Source organism: Budorcas taxicolor, chromosome 1 (genome assembly GCF_023091745.1).
Source record: "Budorcas taxicolor isolate Tak-1 chromosome 1, Takin1.1, whole genome shotgun sequence".
NCBI lineage: Eukaryota > Metazoa > Chordata > Mammalia > Artiodactyla > Bovidae > Budorcas > Budorcas taxicolor.
In genome coordinates this window covers 130,551,740-130,570,344 of record NC_068910.1, presented here as the reverse complement: position 1 = coordinate 130,570,344, position 18,605 = coordinate 130,551,740, and the positions used below count along the sequence as shown (strand labels likewise).

Here is an 18,605-nt window from a genome sequence, read left to right as displayed (position 1 = left end):
TATATCCTTCTCCAGGGGATCTTCCCAACCCAGGGATCAAACCTGGGTCTCCTGCATTGCAGGCACACACTTCACCATCTGAGCCACCAGGGAAGCCAAAGGAAGAATGAGAGAATGGCTATTAGGGTGAACTATCAGTCTCAGTCCTAGTAGCAAATGATTCATCTGTCTATAATCCCTGAGGGCAGTTGGTCTTTTAATCAAAGTTTGTTGATTAAAAAGCCTTGTAACTCATTGATTTCTATTACTATAGTCATCAGAGAAGTTTATCCTGCTTCTGTCTCTTACTTTAGTTACAAAATATGCACATTTGATCTAAATCAAATCCCTTACGTTATACAGCAGAAGTGACAAATGGATTCAAAGGATTAGATCTGATAGAGTGCCTGAAGAGCTATGGTGGGAGGTTTGTGACATTGTACAGGAGGCAGTGATCAAGACCATCTCCAAGAAAGAGAAGTGCAAAAAGGCAAAATGGTTATTTGAGGAGGCCTTACAGATAGCTGAGAAAAGAAGAGAAGTGAAAGGTAAAGGAGAAAAGGAAAGATAAACCCATTTGAATGCAGAGTTCCAAAGAATAGCAAGGAGAGAAAAGAAAGCCTTCCTTAGCGATCAATGCAAAAAAATAGAGGAAAACAATAGAATTCGAAAGACTAGAGATCTCTTCAAGAAAGTTAGAGATAGCAAGGGAACACTTCCCATGCAAAGATGGGCAAATAAAGGACAGAAATGTATGGACCTAACAGAAACAGAAGAGTTTAAGAAGAGGTGGCAAGAGTACACAGAACTATACAAAAAAGATCTTCATGACCCAGATAATCACGATGGTGTGATCACTCACTTAGAGCCAGACATCCTAGAATGCAAAGAAAAGTTGACTTTAGGAGCATCACTACGAACAAAGCTAGTGGAGGTGATGGAATTCCAGTTGGGCTATTTCAAATCCTAAAAGATGATGCTGTGAAAGTGCTGCACTCAATGTGCCAGCAAATTTGGAAAACTCAGCGGTGGCCATAGGACTGGAAAAGGTCCGTTTTCATTCCAATCCGAAAGAAAGGCAATGCCAAAGAATGCTTAAACTACCACACAGTTGTACTCATCTCACATGCTAACAAATTAATGCTCAAAATTCTTTAAGCCAGGCTTCAACAGTATGTGAACCGTGAGCTTCCAGATGTTCAAGATAGATTTAGAAAAGGCAGAGGAACCAGAGATCAAATTGCCAACATTCGCTGGATCATCGAAAAAGCAAGAGAGTTCCAGAAAAAACATCTGCTTTATATGCCAAAGCCTTTGACTGTGTGGATCACAATAAACTGTGTAAAGTTCTTAAAGAGGTGGGAATACCAGACCACCTGACCTGCCTCCTGAGATATCTGTATGCAGGTCAAGAAGAAACAGTTAGAACTGGACGTGGAACAACAGACTGGATCCAGATCAGGAAAGGAATACATCACGGCTGTATATTGTCACCCTGCTTATTTCACTTATTTACAGAGTACATCATGAGAACCACTGGGCTGAATGAAGTACAAGCTGGAATCAAGATTGTTAGGATAAATAGCAATAACCTCAGATATGCAGATGACACCACCCTAATGGCAGAAAGCGAAGAAGAACTAAAGAGCCTCTTGATGAAAGTGAAAGAGGAGAGTGAAAAAGTTGGCTTAAAGCTCAACATTGAGAAAACTAAGATCATGGCATCTGCGCCATCACTTCGTGGCAAATAGATGGGAAACAGTGGAAAAAGTGTCAGACTTTATTTTTTGGGGCTCCAAAATCACTGCAGATAGTGACTGCAGCCATAAAATTAAAAGACGCTTACTCCTTGGAAGAAAAGTTATGGTCAACCTAGATAGCATATTGAAAAGCAGAGACATTACTTTGCCAACAAAGGTCCATCTAGTCAAGGCTATGGTTTTTCCAGTAGTCATGTATGGATTTGAGAGTTGGACTGTGAAGAAAGCTGAGCACCAAAGAATTGATGGTTTTGAACTGTGGTGTTGGAGAAGACTCTTGAGAGTCCCTTGGACTGCAAGGAGATCCAACCTGTCCATTCTGAAGGAGATCAGCCCTGGGATTTCTTTGGAGGGAATGATGGTGAAGCTGAAACTCCAGTACTTTGGCCACCTCATGTGAAGAGTTGACTCATTGGAAAAGACTCTGATGCTGGGAGGGATTGGAGGCAGGAGGAGAAGGGGACGACAGAGGATGAGATGGCTGGATGGCATCACGGACTCGATGGACGTGAGTGTGAGTGAACTCTGGGAGTTGGTGATGGACAGGGAGGCCTGGCGTGCTGTGATTCATGGGGTTGCAAAGAGTCGGACACGACTGAGCAACTGAACTGAACTGAACTGAATGTTTTTTGTAATTATATTTGGGATAAATAACTGATGGTTATCAAGTTTATAATTCTTACATTTTTCCTTCTTGATTCTCAGTTTGGCAGTCAGTGTTGGGAAAGCATCATCTATATTTTCTCTCTGCCTAGATGGTTAGAATAGTCCACCGCAATCTACTTTTATTTTTATTGTTCTGTAATGCAAGTGACCTTCATTTTACCTCTTGAACATATTATTTACTGCTTCCTTTCCTCTACTATTGAATTCATTTGGGAAAAAAAGGGTTTTCTCTAGTCTTAATTGTTATAGTAAGTGTTTATGTTTTTATAAATTGTATATTTGAATATGTTTTTAATTAATAAGTGCTTTGATATATTTTTGTTCATTTGACTGTCTCAGTAGCCTAAAGCATTTAAATTAGTTTTATATTGTGATTTTTAGGTATCCAGTAGTATTTTTGATTTTGTATTATCATCATGTATAACTGTTAATGGAGCTGAGGTTTGGCTACTCACTGCACGATAGGCCAATAAGTCAAGTGACAAGGTGTGAGTCAAGGAAGGTGACCTTATTTGAAACCAGCTAACTGTGAAGGAGAAGAATGTGAACTAGTGTCCTTAAAAACGATCTTAGTATCTTGGTGCAGGCAAAGGGCTTTTTAAAGTCAGTGTGAGGAAAGAGGCTTCAGGGTGAATTAGCAGCTTGTGCACAGTTTTCAGACTGGTTAGCATCAAGGTGAAGTTGCAAGCATCACCAATTTTCTGGGTTCATCTGGTTGGGGTCTATTTACTTGTAGTCAGCAGTTTTTATCTGGGAGTCTGCTTCTTATAAAACAGCTTAGGAATATGTGTCAGACCTTTTATCTATACCTTTCAAGGAACTGAGAGTTCAGTGACTCTGCTTTGTAGCTGGTTTATACTCTAAATTGTTAGCAGTTTTCCAATCCAACAGTTATTCTTTGTTTCTATGTCTTCACGTTTATTAATCGTTAACTCTTCAGCCAGCCTTTTGAGACTCATGGGAGGCCTGAGAGACTGAAGACCTATATACTCAGCTGTGTCCACCTTTTTGTGGCCCCATGGACTCTAGCCTGCCAGGCTCCTCTATCCATGGAATTTTCCAGGCAAGAATACTATAGTGGGGTGCCATTCCCTTCTCCAGGGGATCTTCTGACCCAGGGATTGCACCTGTGTCTCTTGTGTCTCCTGCGTTGGCAGGCAGATTCTTTACCACTAGCAGCACCTGGGAAGACTAAAGCAAAAGCTTTTTATTTCAAAGGACAGGGACACAGGAGATGGTATGCAGTTTCATAACTAGTAATAATTTGTACATACATTTTCCTTTGTAGTTTTCAGAATATCTATTACTATTACATACTTAATTATTCAATGATAATAGTTAGTACTGTATGGAAGGAAAAAAAACGTTTACCCTCTTAGGTTCTATGCCTTGTGCTTGCAAATTAAACTCACGAATTACAGAGTAACAGGAAAAAAAGCCATACCTATTTGAGTCAGTGTTTAGTTTTTTACATACCTGTTATCCTCAATTGAAATAAAAACCAAAGAAGCAGTTAGATGCTGGGGTTTATATATCCTTTTAACAGAAAGTGATAAATTGTAGAGAAGTGACAAGACAAAGGAAAGGGGGTTGGTCATAATTAAAAAAGACGTGTACCCCAGTGCTCACTGCAGCACTATTTATAATAGCAAGGACATGTAAGCAACCTAGATGTCTATCAAGAGATGAATGGATAAAGAAGTTGTGGTACTTGTATACAATGAAATATTACTCAGCCGTAAAAGGAATGCGTTTGAGTCAGTTCTAATGAGGTGAATGAACCTAGAGCCTTCAATGCAGATTGAACCTTCAATACCAGTTGAAGTTAAGTCACAGAAAAAATGTTGTGTATTAATATGTATATATGGAATCTAGAAAAATGGTCTAGATTTTGGTCTAAATTGATGAACCTGTTTGCAGGGCAGCAATAGAAATGCAGACATAGAGAACAGACTTGTGGACACAGTAGGGGAAGGAGAGGGTGGGATGAATTGAGAGAGTAGCGATGAGACATATACATCACCATATGTAAAATACATAGCCTGCGGGAATTTGCTATATGACGCAAGGAGCTCAAACCTGGTGCTCTGGGACAACCTAGAGGGATGAGGTGGTGTTGAAGGTGGAAGTGGGATTCAACAAAAGAAAAGAGGTTTGGGCTTCTAGGGCGTGGTACATTGTGGAAGGGTAGGTATGTGCTGGAAATTAATGCAAGTTAAGCTTTATATAGTAAGATCTGTGCACACCTATGTCAGTGCTGAATTTTTGTCTCCAGTGATAAGAATTTTTCTCCTGGTATGAGAGGCAGGAAGGGGAACACATTCACAGAAATGTTTATATCCTGCTTCTAAGAAATAGGGAGAGGGCAGAGAGCTCTGTTTGCTGCTTCTCAGTTGCCTTCAGGTCAAAATAATCTTTATGCTAACGTGGCATATTTTGGTATAGCATACTGTGATCCCCTTCAATCCAAAATTCAGAAAATAAAAACATTTGTGGTAATTCTATAACAGCCACTGTCATCTGTTGTCTCTTTTTAAACAAGTAAGACAATTTAAAGTCTCTTTAGCAGATATCTTATGGAGATGTGTTGGGATTTTGCGAATGGTTTTTTTTTCCGTTATAGGTGAGAGTATCTTAGTTTGTAAAAACTCTGAGAAATCACAAGGCATAACTCTACTTCAGGGATCTCTGAAACCTGTTCGTAGCTGTTTGCAAAGACAAGAAGGAGAAGAAGTAACCTCAAGCATGATAAGAGCTATTCTGGAGGTAAGAGGGAGTTCACTAAATTACCATTCACTTTTTTGTTCATATAGTACAATGGTAGAGCTTTAGTGTGTTAAAAATCTTAGCTTTCTGTTTCTTTATGAGATTATTTATAACCTTCCCAAGTCTGAATCTGTTTTATTCTATACAGTTATTTCCTGGAGATTAATACAGCTAGTACCATATAAATCTGCTTCAAAATAGCAGATTGAAACCCAAATGACAGATGGTTCTGTTTATTTTTTAGGTGTTCTTTATTATTTTCTGAATTTTTTAAAAAAGATGAAAACAATGGACCTTAGTTCCTCCATACAGATAATGTGTGTGTGCTTAGTTGCTCAGTTGTCTGACTCTTTGTGACCCCCTGGACTGTAGCCTGCCAGGCTCCTCTTTCAATGAAATTTTCCAGGCAAGAGTACTGAAGTGGGTTGCCATTTCCTTCTCCAGGGGATCTTCCCGACCTAGGGATCAAACCTGTGGCTCTTGCGTCTCCTGCATTGACAAGCAGATTCTTCACCACTAGCGCCACCTATTTATATATATATGTATATGTATATTATTTAATTGTATTGTTAGTTCCTGCATTTTAGATAGATAATGATTCACCTAATTTCCTTTGTGAGAACATGTTGGATCTACTTCAAAAATATATATATATATATATTTGATATGTTTGCTTTGGGTCTTAGTAGCAGCACATGGGATCTTTTGTTGAGGCACACTGACTGTCTAGTTGTGGGCTTAGTTGCTTCACAGCATGTGGGATCTAGTTCCCTGACCATGGATTGAACCCATGTTCCTTGCATTGCAAGGTGGATTCTTAACCACTGGACCACCAAGGAAGTCCCTGGATCTACTTTTAAGGAAAACTTTCCATGTTGTCAATAGGTGTTAACTATTTTTGTAATGAATTATGACGGAAGAGTTAATAAAGAGTCTCTGTGTTAAGATGCTGATAACATTTTAAGAGAAAAAATAATTTATTTTATGAGGGCCTGTGTCTTATTAAAAAGTTACAGAAGATTTCAAACTTTTTTTCTCAGATAATAGTTGGTGGAGTGGCAAGTACATCACAAGATATACAGACTTATGCTTCTTGCACATTTTTGGCTGCAAGTATGAAAGAAGGGAAGCAGGGAATTCAGAAAAATAAAGATTCTGTTCAACTTGGAGCAATTGAGGCCTGTGTAATGTGGCTACTAGAAAATGAATTCATCCAGATGACTGAAGCTAGTGATGGAACAGAAGGTAAATATGACTTCTGAATTGCAACTTCCTTTTTTATCTTTAGTGATTTAGAGTATCTAAGACTGTTTCAGTAAAAGAAAATTGACTTATCAACTCATTTGAAGTGAATCAGTGCTGTGTTCAGCAACATCAGACAAGTAGCATGGAGCCTGCTGATAAATATCCATGCATTGGATTCTGTTTGTAAAATTGATCAGAGCCTGAAAGATTAATTACAGAATGCCAGAAGTCAGTATTTTGTTTTATTTTTAACATTTGATCCTTTTTTTCCCCACCCCCATTCCCAAACCAGGAAATGTATATCATCCAACACACCTTGGTTCGGCAACTCTTTCTTCTTCACTTTCTCCAGTTGATACTTTAGATATTTTTGCTGACCTACAAAGAGCAATGAAGGGCTTTGTTTTAGAGAATGATCTGCATATTGTTTATTTGGTAAGTTCTATTTTCTTCATTATTATCTTTGTGAAAATGAGGAGGAAATACCTATAAAGAATCCTGAACATCAAAAATACCCTAAGGGAATATATTGTCTGCTTTCCTTGACTAGGATAGTACTGGTGGGAATAGAGATGAAGTAAGACGAATTGTAGTAAGTAAGACGAAGTAAGACGAAAAGTAATAAGCTAAATGTTCTAGTGACCTTTTAAATCTGCTTGCCTACTTGTCTGTTTTTTCTAGCTTTCTTTCCAAAGGATTTGAGATGATTTATTAAAAACATGCATTATACAGTTTGTAAGAACACAGCAAGGGGCAATGAGATATCTGGAAATTAAGGATATGATCACAATGTAAAACTCAAGCAAAGATTGGTACATAAACAAGAATACCAGTAAGTCATGTACAATTGTTGTACCCAACATTGATTCTGGGCTATCTAGCAACTGTAGCAAAGAGTGAAGCTGGTTAGTCTTAATATTAATAAGATAAAAAACAAAAAAGAAGTATTACATTTTATTGCCTAAGAGAAATGTAGTCCTAAAAATCAGACTATGGGACTTATATTTTTTTATAAAGTATTTATAATAAATGCGATGAGGAATTTTAAAAGCTTGTTTAAATTAGATAATCTTTTATAAATACTATTTCTTAAAATGAAGATTTTTTTATAATAATTGGATAAAATGCAGTTTGAGGTCATATTCTCTGGCAAGAACCTGACTGGAAATACTTAATTTTGCAATTAAGAGTAGATGTGGGGAGTGATGTAGGCAAGATGGTTGTAAAAGAGATCTCTGACTCTAGTCCTCATCAAAGATATGAATTAGCAACTGTTCACAATCAAGAACACTTTCTAAAAATCCGAGAACCTGGTGGCGAGGTTAAAACACTCTCTTAGAGTGCAAAACCTGCGAGAAGCCACATTAGAATGCTAAGAGCAGTGGTTTCACTTTGGCTGTGTTGCCCCTCCTTCCAGCAAGCACAGTGCCTCACTGGAGCATCCATGGTTTCTCTAGTGGGGAAAAGAGAGTCAAGGTTGGCATCCAGTTTCCTCAGCATTCTGGAACATTCCTTGGGAAGGTCGCTTCTGTCTCACCTCACAGAGAAACCTAGGGGAATTGGCAAGGTTAGATAGACCACCAACAGTCAGCTAGGAACAAAGAAACAGATGGGGCTCACAGTGACCGGTATTTGGATCATGGCGGTGATACTGCATCTCTCTCTTAATCAGAAAGACCGTCAAATGATTCCATTCTCTGTGGCATCCGAATGATGTCCCCATTTGATTGGGAAGCAAGGTGAGCAGTTCTGCCCCGCTGGCATTCCTAGCCTGTGCATAATTCTCAATGTATATACTTACAAATTTTTATTTTTTATAAGAATAAAAAATTTTATTCTTTTTTCGTAAGAATGAAAAACTATCTTGAGGGAATTCATACAGGGAAAATGTAGTAACAGAGTCAGATTAAGAATGTGATTTATGAGCTCTTAATAAAAAGTTATAATAAAAACTTTAATTAAAAAAAGAAAAGAGAGGGAGCCAAGCCAGCAGCCCTGCCAGCTGCAGAGCTTGCCTGCAGCCTTGCCTGACCAGGGAGCCTGACTCTGGAATATAGCCTGGAATCCTGCATGAATACAGAGTTCATCATTTGGGCCCACCCACCTGTGGAGCACAGTCTCTGCCTATACCTGAACAAGGAATCCAGCTAATGGCACCAACTAACCAAGGAGTACAGTTTGTTCCTGCTTGACCAGAGAACCCAAGGAGCAGCCCTACCCAACCTCAGAGCTCAGCCAACCTGCCTGACTGTGTGAGCACAGCCATGGGTCATGCCTATCCATGTAACCGGGCTAGCAGTTTCACCTGACCAGGCAGCTCAGGTAGTAGTCCTGTTTGACTGCAGAGCTGAACCAGTGACCCCCGCCCCGCCCCCAACCAGAGGCCCTGCCTGTTCCCTTATGAATTCTACCAGCTGGCTCTTTCCCCAGACTAGCCTGAATAGTGAAAATCTTTTCTCTGGCAAAGCAAACATGAAGATTGGAAAAAGTGACCACTTCCTCAGATGCACAGACACCAACACCAACATGCAAGAATAATGAAGAATAAGGGAAACATGACACCACCACCATCATCAAATAAATTAATAAAAACTTCAGTAACCAAACCTAAAAGAGATCTATGAACTGACTGACCAAGAATTCAGAGTAATTCTTTTAATGAAATTCAGTTAACTTCTTTGAAGAAAACACAAATAGACGACTGAACAAAATTAAGAAGTCAATACATGAACAGAATGAGAAGTTCAACAAAGAAATAGAAACTGTTTTACAAAAGCCCCCACCCCACTAAGCCTCCCAAACCCAGAAATCCTAGAGCTGAAGAATACTATGAGTGATCTGTAAAATTCAATAGAGAGCTTCAAAAGCAGACTTGATAAAGCAGAAGAAAGAATCAGTGAATTCAGATAGGTCATTTGAAATTAAACATCCAGAGGAAGGGCTGTTGGGGGGGTTGGCTAGAAAGTAGAGAGTGAAAAACCCCACAAGACTTATGGGACACCATCATATATATTATTGAAGTCCAGGATGGAGGAGGGAGAGAAAATGACAGTCTATTTAAAGAAATAATGGCTAAAAATATCCCAAATATGGGGATAGATAGGGACATGAAGCTAAGAGGACCTCAAACAGGTACAACCCCAAAAGACTTCATCTCGATACATCAAACTGTCAAAAGTCAAAGATGAGAATTTTGAAAGCAACAGGAAAAAAGACTGTTGTCAAGTACAAGCAAACCTCATAAGGCTATCAGATTTCTCAGCAGAAACTTTGCACAGAGATTGGTATGATGTATCAAAATATTGAAAGAAGAAAACTGCCAACCAAGAATACTATACCTAGCATGCTGTCTTTCCGAAATGAAGGTAAGATAAAGATTTTCTCAGACAGACAAAAGCTGAAGAAATTCATCATCCCGGACATGCACTTATAAGAAATGCTAAAGGAAGTTCTTCAAGCTGAAATGAAAGGATGCTGTTTAACAACATAAAACATGAATGTATAAAACTCACTGGTAAAGGTAAATTTATAATCAGATTCACAATTCAGAATATGGTGATATGCAAATCATTTATACAAAAGTTAAAGACAAACATTGAAAATAAATAATTATAATTTGCTAATGAATACATAAAATGTAAATTATAATATTAACTACATTAAATGAGAGGGGATAGAGAAGTAAAAATACAGTTTTTATATAGAATCAAAGTTATCAGCTTAAAATAGAAAGTTAAAGCTGTGTATACAATGGAACATCATTTATCTATTAAAGAGGAAACCTTTCCATTTGTGACAACATGGATTAACCTGGTGGGCATTGTGCTAAATGTAATAACCAGACAGAGAAAGATATACTTTGTATAGTTTCACCCATGTGGAATATGAAAAAGTTGAACTCAGAAACAAAGTGGAATGGTACTTGCTTGCCAGGGGCTGGGGTGTGGGTGATATGGGGAGATGTTTGTCAAAAGGTGCAATCTTTTAGTTACAGGCATACTTCCTTATTTTATTGTGTGTTGCTTTGTCTTATTGTGCTTTATAGATACTGCATTTCTTTTTTATAAATTGAGGGTTTGTGGTAACCTTACATTGAGTAAGTCTCTTGGTGCCATTTTTCTAACAGCATTGTTTTTATTTTTTTATTTAGAAATTTTTATATAGTTATTTTTGGCCATACTTTGTTGGCTTGTCTTCAGCCAGGGACCAAACGCCAGTCCTTAGCCATGAGAGCATGGCATCCAAGTCACTTCACTGGACTACCAGAGAATTCCCTAACAGCATTATTGTTTTGAAAAATATTTACTTGGCCTTGCTGGGTCTTAGCTGTGGCATATGGGATCTAGTTCCCTGACCAGGGATTGAACCTGGGCCCCATGCATTGATGCAGAGTTTTAACCACTGGAACACCAGGGAAGTCCCAGCATTATTATTATTTTTTACAATAATTTATGTATTTTAGTTGCACTGGGTCTTTGTTGCTGTGTGTGGGCTTTCCTTAGTTGTGGAGAGTGGGGACTACTCTTCAGTCGTGTGCACAGGCTTCTCATTGCAGTGGCTTCTCTTGTGGAGCACAGGTTCTAGGCACACGGGCTCCAGTAGTTGCAGCACAGGGGCTCATTAATCGTGGCTCACAGGCCATGGAGCCTGCAAGCTTCAGCAGTTGCAGCATGGGCTCAGTAGTTGTGATGCATGGGCCTCGCTGCTCTTTGGCATGTTGAATCTTCCTCGACTGGGGTTTGAACTTTTGTTCCCTGAATTGGCAAGGCAGATTCCCATCCACTATACCATGAGGAAAATCCCGAGAATTACTTTTAAATTAAAGTGTGTGCTTGGATTTTATTAGACATAATCCTATTGCATACTTAAAGAGACTACTTTTATATGCACTGGAAAACCAAAAAACTTGTGTGGCTCACTTGATTGTGATAATTGCTTTATTGCAATGTTTTAGAATGAACCTACAGGATCCCCAAGGTATGCCTGTGTAAGATGAATAAGCTCTGGGAATTTAATGTACAGCATAGTGATTATAGCCAGCATAGTGATTATAGCTAGTCATACTATATTGTATACTTGTATTTGCTTACAGAGAGAATCTCACCATACACTCACACAGTGGTAACTGTGTGAGGAAATAGATGTGCTAATCACCTGATTGTGGTACTTGTTTCACTGTGAATACATACATCAAATCATATTATTGTACCCTTTAAATAAATATATTTGATTTCATTTGTCAGTTACCTCAATAAAGCTGGGAGGAGTGAAGGAGCAAATATATGTGTTTTGATAGGCAAGTGAGTAGGGGGTAAATCTGAAATTATTGTAAGAATTAAGGCTTGTCAAGAAATGTATTTCAATAAAAACACTATATAGGGGCGAGCACTAGGAGAAATGTCTGGACAGGGTCATTTTTTTCCTCCCTTCTAGTGAACATATGTACTTCTACTTAACATGTGTACTTCATATGTTCAAAGTTCTGTGCCTGAGAATGTGGCTAAGAAGAATCTCAAAGCTGGTCTTACCAGTTATCTGGCATGGCCTTAAAAATAAGTCTCACTTATTGTACAGGGGTTATGATTATGAGCTCTAGGGTCAGACTTCCAGTTTACTTCCATGAAAATTAGATTTAATGCAAGAGGCTTGCCAGGAGGCACAGTGGTAAAGAATCTGCCTGACAGTGTGGGAGGTGCAAGAGACTTGGATTTAATCCCCAGGTCGGGAAGATCCCTTGGAGTAGAAAATGACAACCCACTCCAGCGTTCTTGCCTAGAAAATTCCATGGACAGAGAAGCCTGGTGGGTTACAGTCCATGTAGTCACAAAGAGGTGGACACGACTGAGTGACTGAGCATACACGCATGCTATATACATTACTTTATGCCTTTAACAGTTTTTCCCCTTTAACAGTATATCTTGGAAAGCACTCTTTATCAGTTCATGAAGACTTATTCTTTTTATATCTGTATCACTCCGTTGTGTATGTGGATATACCATTGTTTATTCAGTCAGTTCCTCTGAGGAATATTTGAATTGTTCCCAGTTTTCTGGTATGGCAAATGATGCTGCAGTGAATAACTTTGGTGCATAATATTGTAGTTTTGATGGAGGTGTATCTTTAGGAAAGAATCCAAGAAGTATGATTGCTGAATAAAGTGTAAAGACATGTGATTTTGGTTTTTGCAAAATTGCTCTGTCTAGAGTTTGTATATTTTCCAATTTTACTAGTGCTATATGAGGTGGTTATTTTTCTACAACCTCATAAAAAAAGGTATGTTGTCAAGCTTTTATATATTTTTTAAGCTTTTCTATTTTGTGTATATGATTAATTTGCATTTTTATTATGGATAAATTTGAACATTTTTTTCTGTATATTTAAGGCAGTATGCTTTTATTTTCTATGAATTGTCCATGTCTTTTGCGCATTTTTCTATTGTATTTTTAGTCTTTTTCTTAAGTTTTAACAGTTCTTTTATATATAAAAGAGAGTAGTTCTTTGTGGTGTAAATACTTTTCTCCTAGTTTTCCACTCAGCTTTTGATTTTGTTTATTATGTATTTTGTATATCATTTTAAAATATATAGTTGAATTTTGAACCTTAGAATCAGTGAGAAATGATTTGCTTGCTCTGGGATTATAAAGAAATACTGTCACATTTTCTTCAAATAATTATATGATTCTAGTCTCTCTCTTTTGAACTCTGTTCCATTTAAAGTTTATTCTAATGTATGGTTCTTCAATTTTATCTTTTTTTATAATGGCTATCTGTAGTCACATCTTCATTTATTAAAAAGGTTTGATTTATACACAATGACTGAAAATTTTTCTTCTGCTTTCATTTAACTTTTTTCCCCCCAGTTTTTATGTTCTAGTGTGCATTTGTATTTAGATATATTTCTAATTTCCATTTGTTGTTGGGTATATTTTTATTTCATTTGTTGACCTGACAATAGACCAATTTTACTAATATGTACACTATTACCTTTGTTTTAATTAAAAGCTTTTATTGTATTATCTAGTAGGGTTAGTTTCACTCTTCTTTTCTGATGTTCATACCTATTCTTGCTTGTGTACCTTTTAGTATAATGCTTAGAATTAACTTGATATTTTCACTGACATTGTTAAATTTATACATTAACGTGGGGGAAAACTGATTGACATCCTTCTTTTTTATTTGATTGGTCTTATTCACGAAAAGAGATGTTTCTTTGAGTCTATTTTGGGGCTTTCAAGAGTGTTCTGAAAATTTTGTCATAGAGAATTTGAGTTTTTTTGAAAATAGCTTTGTTGAAATACAGTTCACATAGTATATCATTTAATGTGTACAAATCAATAATTTTTAGTATGTTCACAGAGTTGTGCAATCATTAGCATCTAATTGCATAACATTTTCGTCACCCCAGAAAGAAACCCTGTACTTATTAGAAGTCACTCTGCATTTTCTTTCAACCTTCTCATTCTCCCCTACCCCTGAGCAGCCATTAGTGTGCATTCTGTTTTTCCGTAGGCTTTCTATTCTGTTCTTATTCAGTATATAGAATTATATAATATGTTATCTTTTACAGCTGATTTCTTTCACTTAGCATAATGTTTTCAAGATTCTTCCATGTTTTATCATGTATCAATACTTAAGTTATTTAATGCAGAATAGTATTCATTGTATGGGTGGTGGTGTTGTTCAGTCTCTCAGTCATGTCTAACTCTGCGACCCCATGGACTGCAGCATGTCAGACTTCCCTGACCTTTATCATCTCTTGGAGCTTGCTCAAACTCATGTCCAGAGAGTCGATGATGCCGTCTAGCCATCTCATCCTCTGTCACCCGCTTCTCCTCTTGCCATCAATCTTTCTCAGTGTTAGGAACTTTTACAATGAGTCGACTCTTGGACTCAGGTAGTTAAAGTATTGGAACTTCTGCTTTAGCATCGGTCCTCCCAATGAACATTCAGGGTTGATTTTCTTTAGGATTGACTGGTTTGATCTCCTCAACTCCCAGAGACTCTGAAGAGTATTCTCTAGCACCAAATTTCAAAAGCGTCAATTCTTTGGCACTCAGCCTTCTTTATGGTCCAACTCTCACACCCATACATGACTTTTGAGCTATTTGTATTTTTGAATCTGTAATGTGTCTCTTCTAGACAGCATATAGTTGGATTCTGTGTTGTTTTTTTTAATCCAGTCTGTCAGTCTCTATCTTTGATAGATTATTTAGCCCATTCATATTTAATGTTACTGTTGATGTAGTTGGATTTACATTGTCCATGTTTTGTCTCTTTATTTTCTATGTGTCTCATGTCTTCTTTTGTTCTCTTGTCTTTTTAATGGTTTCTTTTGAATTTAGCAAACACTTTTGTGTATAACATTTAAACTTCTTTAATTAATTTTTCTCTATATTTTTTGAAGTTATTTTCCTATTATTTACTCAAGTGGTTAGCGTATGCAGTTTTATGCCAAAGTTTTCATCATATTAAAGACAAATTTTCACGTCATAGTATTTTATTCTTGGTATTTATAATGGAAGAAATAAATTTAATTATATGTTATATACTTTTAAAACTATCATAGTGAAAAGATGTTGTCTACAACATTAGAGGAATAAAAAATAACTGCAGCTGTAAAGAAATTAAAAACAAAGAAGCAAATAAATACTCTTACACTTTTTATTGGGCTTCCCTGGTGGCTCGTATGGTAAAGCATCTGTTTGCATTGCGGGAGACCTGGGTTCAATCCCTGGGTTGGGAAGATCCCCTGGAGAAGGAAATGGCAACCCACTCCAGTACTCTTGCCTGGAAAATTCCATAGACTGAGGAGCCTGGTAGGCTACAGTCCATGGGGTCGCAAAGAATCGGACACGACTGAGCGACTTCACTTTCACACTTTTTATACTATCCTAGTAAGAACAGTCGCCTATGTTACATATGCTGATTTTCCTCTTTCCTTCTATATTTTTAAACACTACTTGAATAAACGTTAAAAAATTCAGAGCAAAAATAAATAAATAAATAAATAAAATAAAAATTTATACTAACTTAACATGACAAAGAGAAACATTCTTGTATATCTGTATTCTTATTCCTTTTTTCGGGTGGCTTCTTTTAGTATTTTTCTCATCTGTGAGTTGCTTGTGATTAAATGAAGTTTCCATATTAATGAGACATTATCATATTTAGAAATCCAAATATTGAGGCTTTTGTTTTTAATATGAAGTTCACATCCACAATTTTGTCTCTTTTGTAATGCAGTAATTTTAAGTAATGAGTGATGTTTCTTTCCATTAGGTTACACCTGTGTTTGAGGATTGGACTACTGTTGATTGGTATCGATTTTTCTGTTTATGGGAGAAGTTGCCAGCTTCTATGAAGCGGGTGGCAGAGCTAGTAGGAGTTGAAGAAGGGTTCTTGGCTCGCTGTGTGAAAGGAAATTTAGTAGCCAGAACTGAGAGACAGCACCGACAAATGGCCATTCATAAAAGGTAAATATCAGGGAGCCTGGACTATTCCGTTTTTAACACAGTATTGGATTTGCAGCAGATCCAGTTTTGACTGAATATAGTAAAATTTTCAACTTCTTGTATTTACTAAATTTATTGATATTTCAGTTTCTTTGTAGCTTATAAGAAGCCACTGTATATTGAGACTTTTAAAAGTAGAACATTTAATTACTTCTTCCCTTAAAGAAGATGTGAATCAGAACTGCCAACTTAGTATGGCTTCATTTGAGGATATGGTTTGTATTACACTTAGAAGTTCTGATTCATTACCAGTAGAGAAGAGCCATTTGAAAGATTTCAGGTGGAGAAATTACATAGGCTTTAGCTTTTTGAAATACAATAAAATTGCTTTTCTTAAAGCAATAGTTTCATATTATTTACGTCATACTCAAGTGTAAATTTGTTAAGGATTATATACAAATACATAAAATCCAAATATACTTGGATGATTTGTGGCACAATTGCCTTTCACATCAAAAGCCAATTGATTTGTTTTTTTATAACCAAATTTCGGTTGAAACATGATTCGATGCTATAATTGTGTATCAAGCATTCTTTAAAAAAATATTTGTGCCATCACCTTTCTTGAACTAAATCTCATTTCTTAAAATTAGTTAGTAGTATTGAAATGTGGAAGAAATCTTTTTGTTATACAGATATTAGTTTTTTGCTATAGTGCCAACATATGTTAGAATTTACTTTTACAAACATTGAGCTCTTTGTCCACTAATACTATATCCTATTAAGAATCTTCTCTTTTTCTCAGAGGTGTAAACCCTTTCTTAACTTTTTTGGTTCTTTCTTAACATTTTTTGGTTCGTTCTTGTTTCTCAGCATCTATATTGTGCTTTCATAGTAAACATAAGTGACCTCTCACTGTACTTTTGGTAATTTACTTTCCAGGTTTTTTACCAGTCTTGTGCTATTAGATTTAATCAGTGAAGTTCCCTTGAAGGAAATTAATCAGAAATATGGATGCAATCGTGGACAAATTCAATCATTACAGCAGTCAGCTGCTGTTTATGCAGGTCAGTTAAATAAGCATTCCCACATTTATTTAGGACTCTTGTGGTTTGAGGTCAAATTAAGATCACTTTTTTTCAAATTCCATTTTACTGTAGGCTTCTCTAAAAGTAATGCGATCATGTCAAACCGTAATTTTGTATAGTCCTTGTCATCATCAGAACACCTACAACAGTGACTCCTCTGGGCTCAGTGACCCTGCTATAGAAGCCTGGCAGCTAGCTGAGTGTCTGTATCTTGGTCCCTTTCTATCTGTTAGCAACCTGCTGACCGTCTCTCTTCTTTCTGTTTTTCTTTTTCTTTTTCTGGGGGAGGTGTCTTGAAATAAGAAGTAGACATAATTTTCACTTGTCTTGCCTTTTTCAAGTTACTGATTAATACTTGTTATTGTAGAGGATGGCAAATGAAGAGGGATTTCTGGACTTCTGTCTCACTGCTCTAAATAATATCTCTTCTCTAAGGAAATACTGTTCTTCCTTAATAAAATTAAGCTTATTTTTTCTAAGGTAGGCAAACAAGGGAAGTTCTAGATCTGATTTTACTAAGAAATCCTTAAGCCATTAGGAAGGCAATCCTGGGCTACTGGAGACTGTGTTTATAAGTTTGATTGTGAAGGTGTGTGCATATGTGAGAGAGTACTGAGGGAAAGATGCTGAGAGAGGGTAGTAAGAAGGGAGAGACTTATCTTTAACTCACTGGCATCAAAGATCTCAGATTACCTCTAGAATTAATATTCTCAGGGAGGTGATTTTCTTAATGATTTGACACTTAGCTGCTCTGGCCTCTTTATTTTAAGAGAGTATAGCTATCAAGCTGGGCAACTTCTTTATTTTTTAAGAAGATATCAGTGGGACCTTTATTCTTTGGAAATAGTCCTCTTAGCACTTGACAATTTAAATTAGTTCTCTTGCTTTGTCTGGGTGGAAACCAGAGTACTTTCTTCCTTAAAGAAAATAAGGAAGAGTGAGAGAGAGAAAGAGAGGAATGAACTAGAGAGGGCTTTTTGTTTGTTTTGTTTTTATGTGCTCTGCCTCGATTTTTTTTGAATGTAAATTTATGATTAAGAATAAACAAGATAATAGTTAATGTGTCTAGCCAACTATCTAGGCCCTTAATATAGGTCTATTCTACTATTAATTTACACTTTGGGCCTGTTAAACTTTATAGTTCTATAGGGAAAAAAAAAGAGTGAAGCAAAACTGCCTCTCAAGAAATGGAGAATTGGTCTAGAAAGAATTTTTAATTCAATAATTATTCCATGAATATTCTAGGGATGATTACAGTGTTTTCCAACCGCCTGGGCTGGCACAACATGGAACTACTGCTTTCCCAATTTCAGAAGCGTCTTACATTTGGCATCCAAAGGGAGCTGTGTGACCTGGTCCGGGTGTCATTACTTAATGCACAGCGGGCCAGATTCCTCTATGCATCTGGTTTTCTTACTGTGGCCGATCTTGCTAGAGCAGATGTTGCTGAGGTGGAAAGTGTTCTGAAAAATGCTGCACCTTTTAAAAGGTAAGAAAATCCCCTCGTCTACATAGGTTATTAAATGAAACAGGCTAATTTGTAAGTAGTAGATAATTTGTTAAAATATTTTTCTCTTAGATGATATCATGCCATATTTGATATAAGTGAAAAAAAATCTGGCTACTTTCCCCCCCTTGAGAATTACTTT

The 18,605-nt window shown here is 36.9% G+C and overlaps 1 protein-coding gene across 1 annotated transcript in view; it reads left to right on the top strand.

The window, feature by feature from the left end:
- The window catches only part of POLQ (DNA polymerase theta), a 102,097-nt gene that overhangs the window by 24,887 nt on the left and 58,605 nt on the right, over positions 1–18,605 (top strand). The window contains exons 10-15 of the mRNA XM_052643303.1: positions 5,029–5,171; positions 6,212–6,416; positions 6,709–6,851; positions 15,696–15,889; positions 16,811–16,935; positions 18,202–18,445. Coding sequence (XP_052499263.1) covers positions 5,029–5,171; positions 6,212–6,416; positions 6,709–6,851; positions 15,696–15,889; positions 16,811–16,935; positions 18,202–18,445 — 1,054 coding nt within the window. The remainder of the gene's footprint in view (positions 1–5,028; positions 5,172–6,211; positions 6,417–6,708; positions 6,852–15,695; positions 15,890–16,810; positions 16,936–18,201; positions 18,446–18,605) is intronic.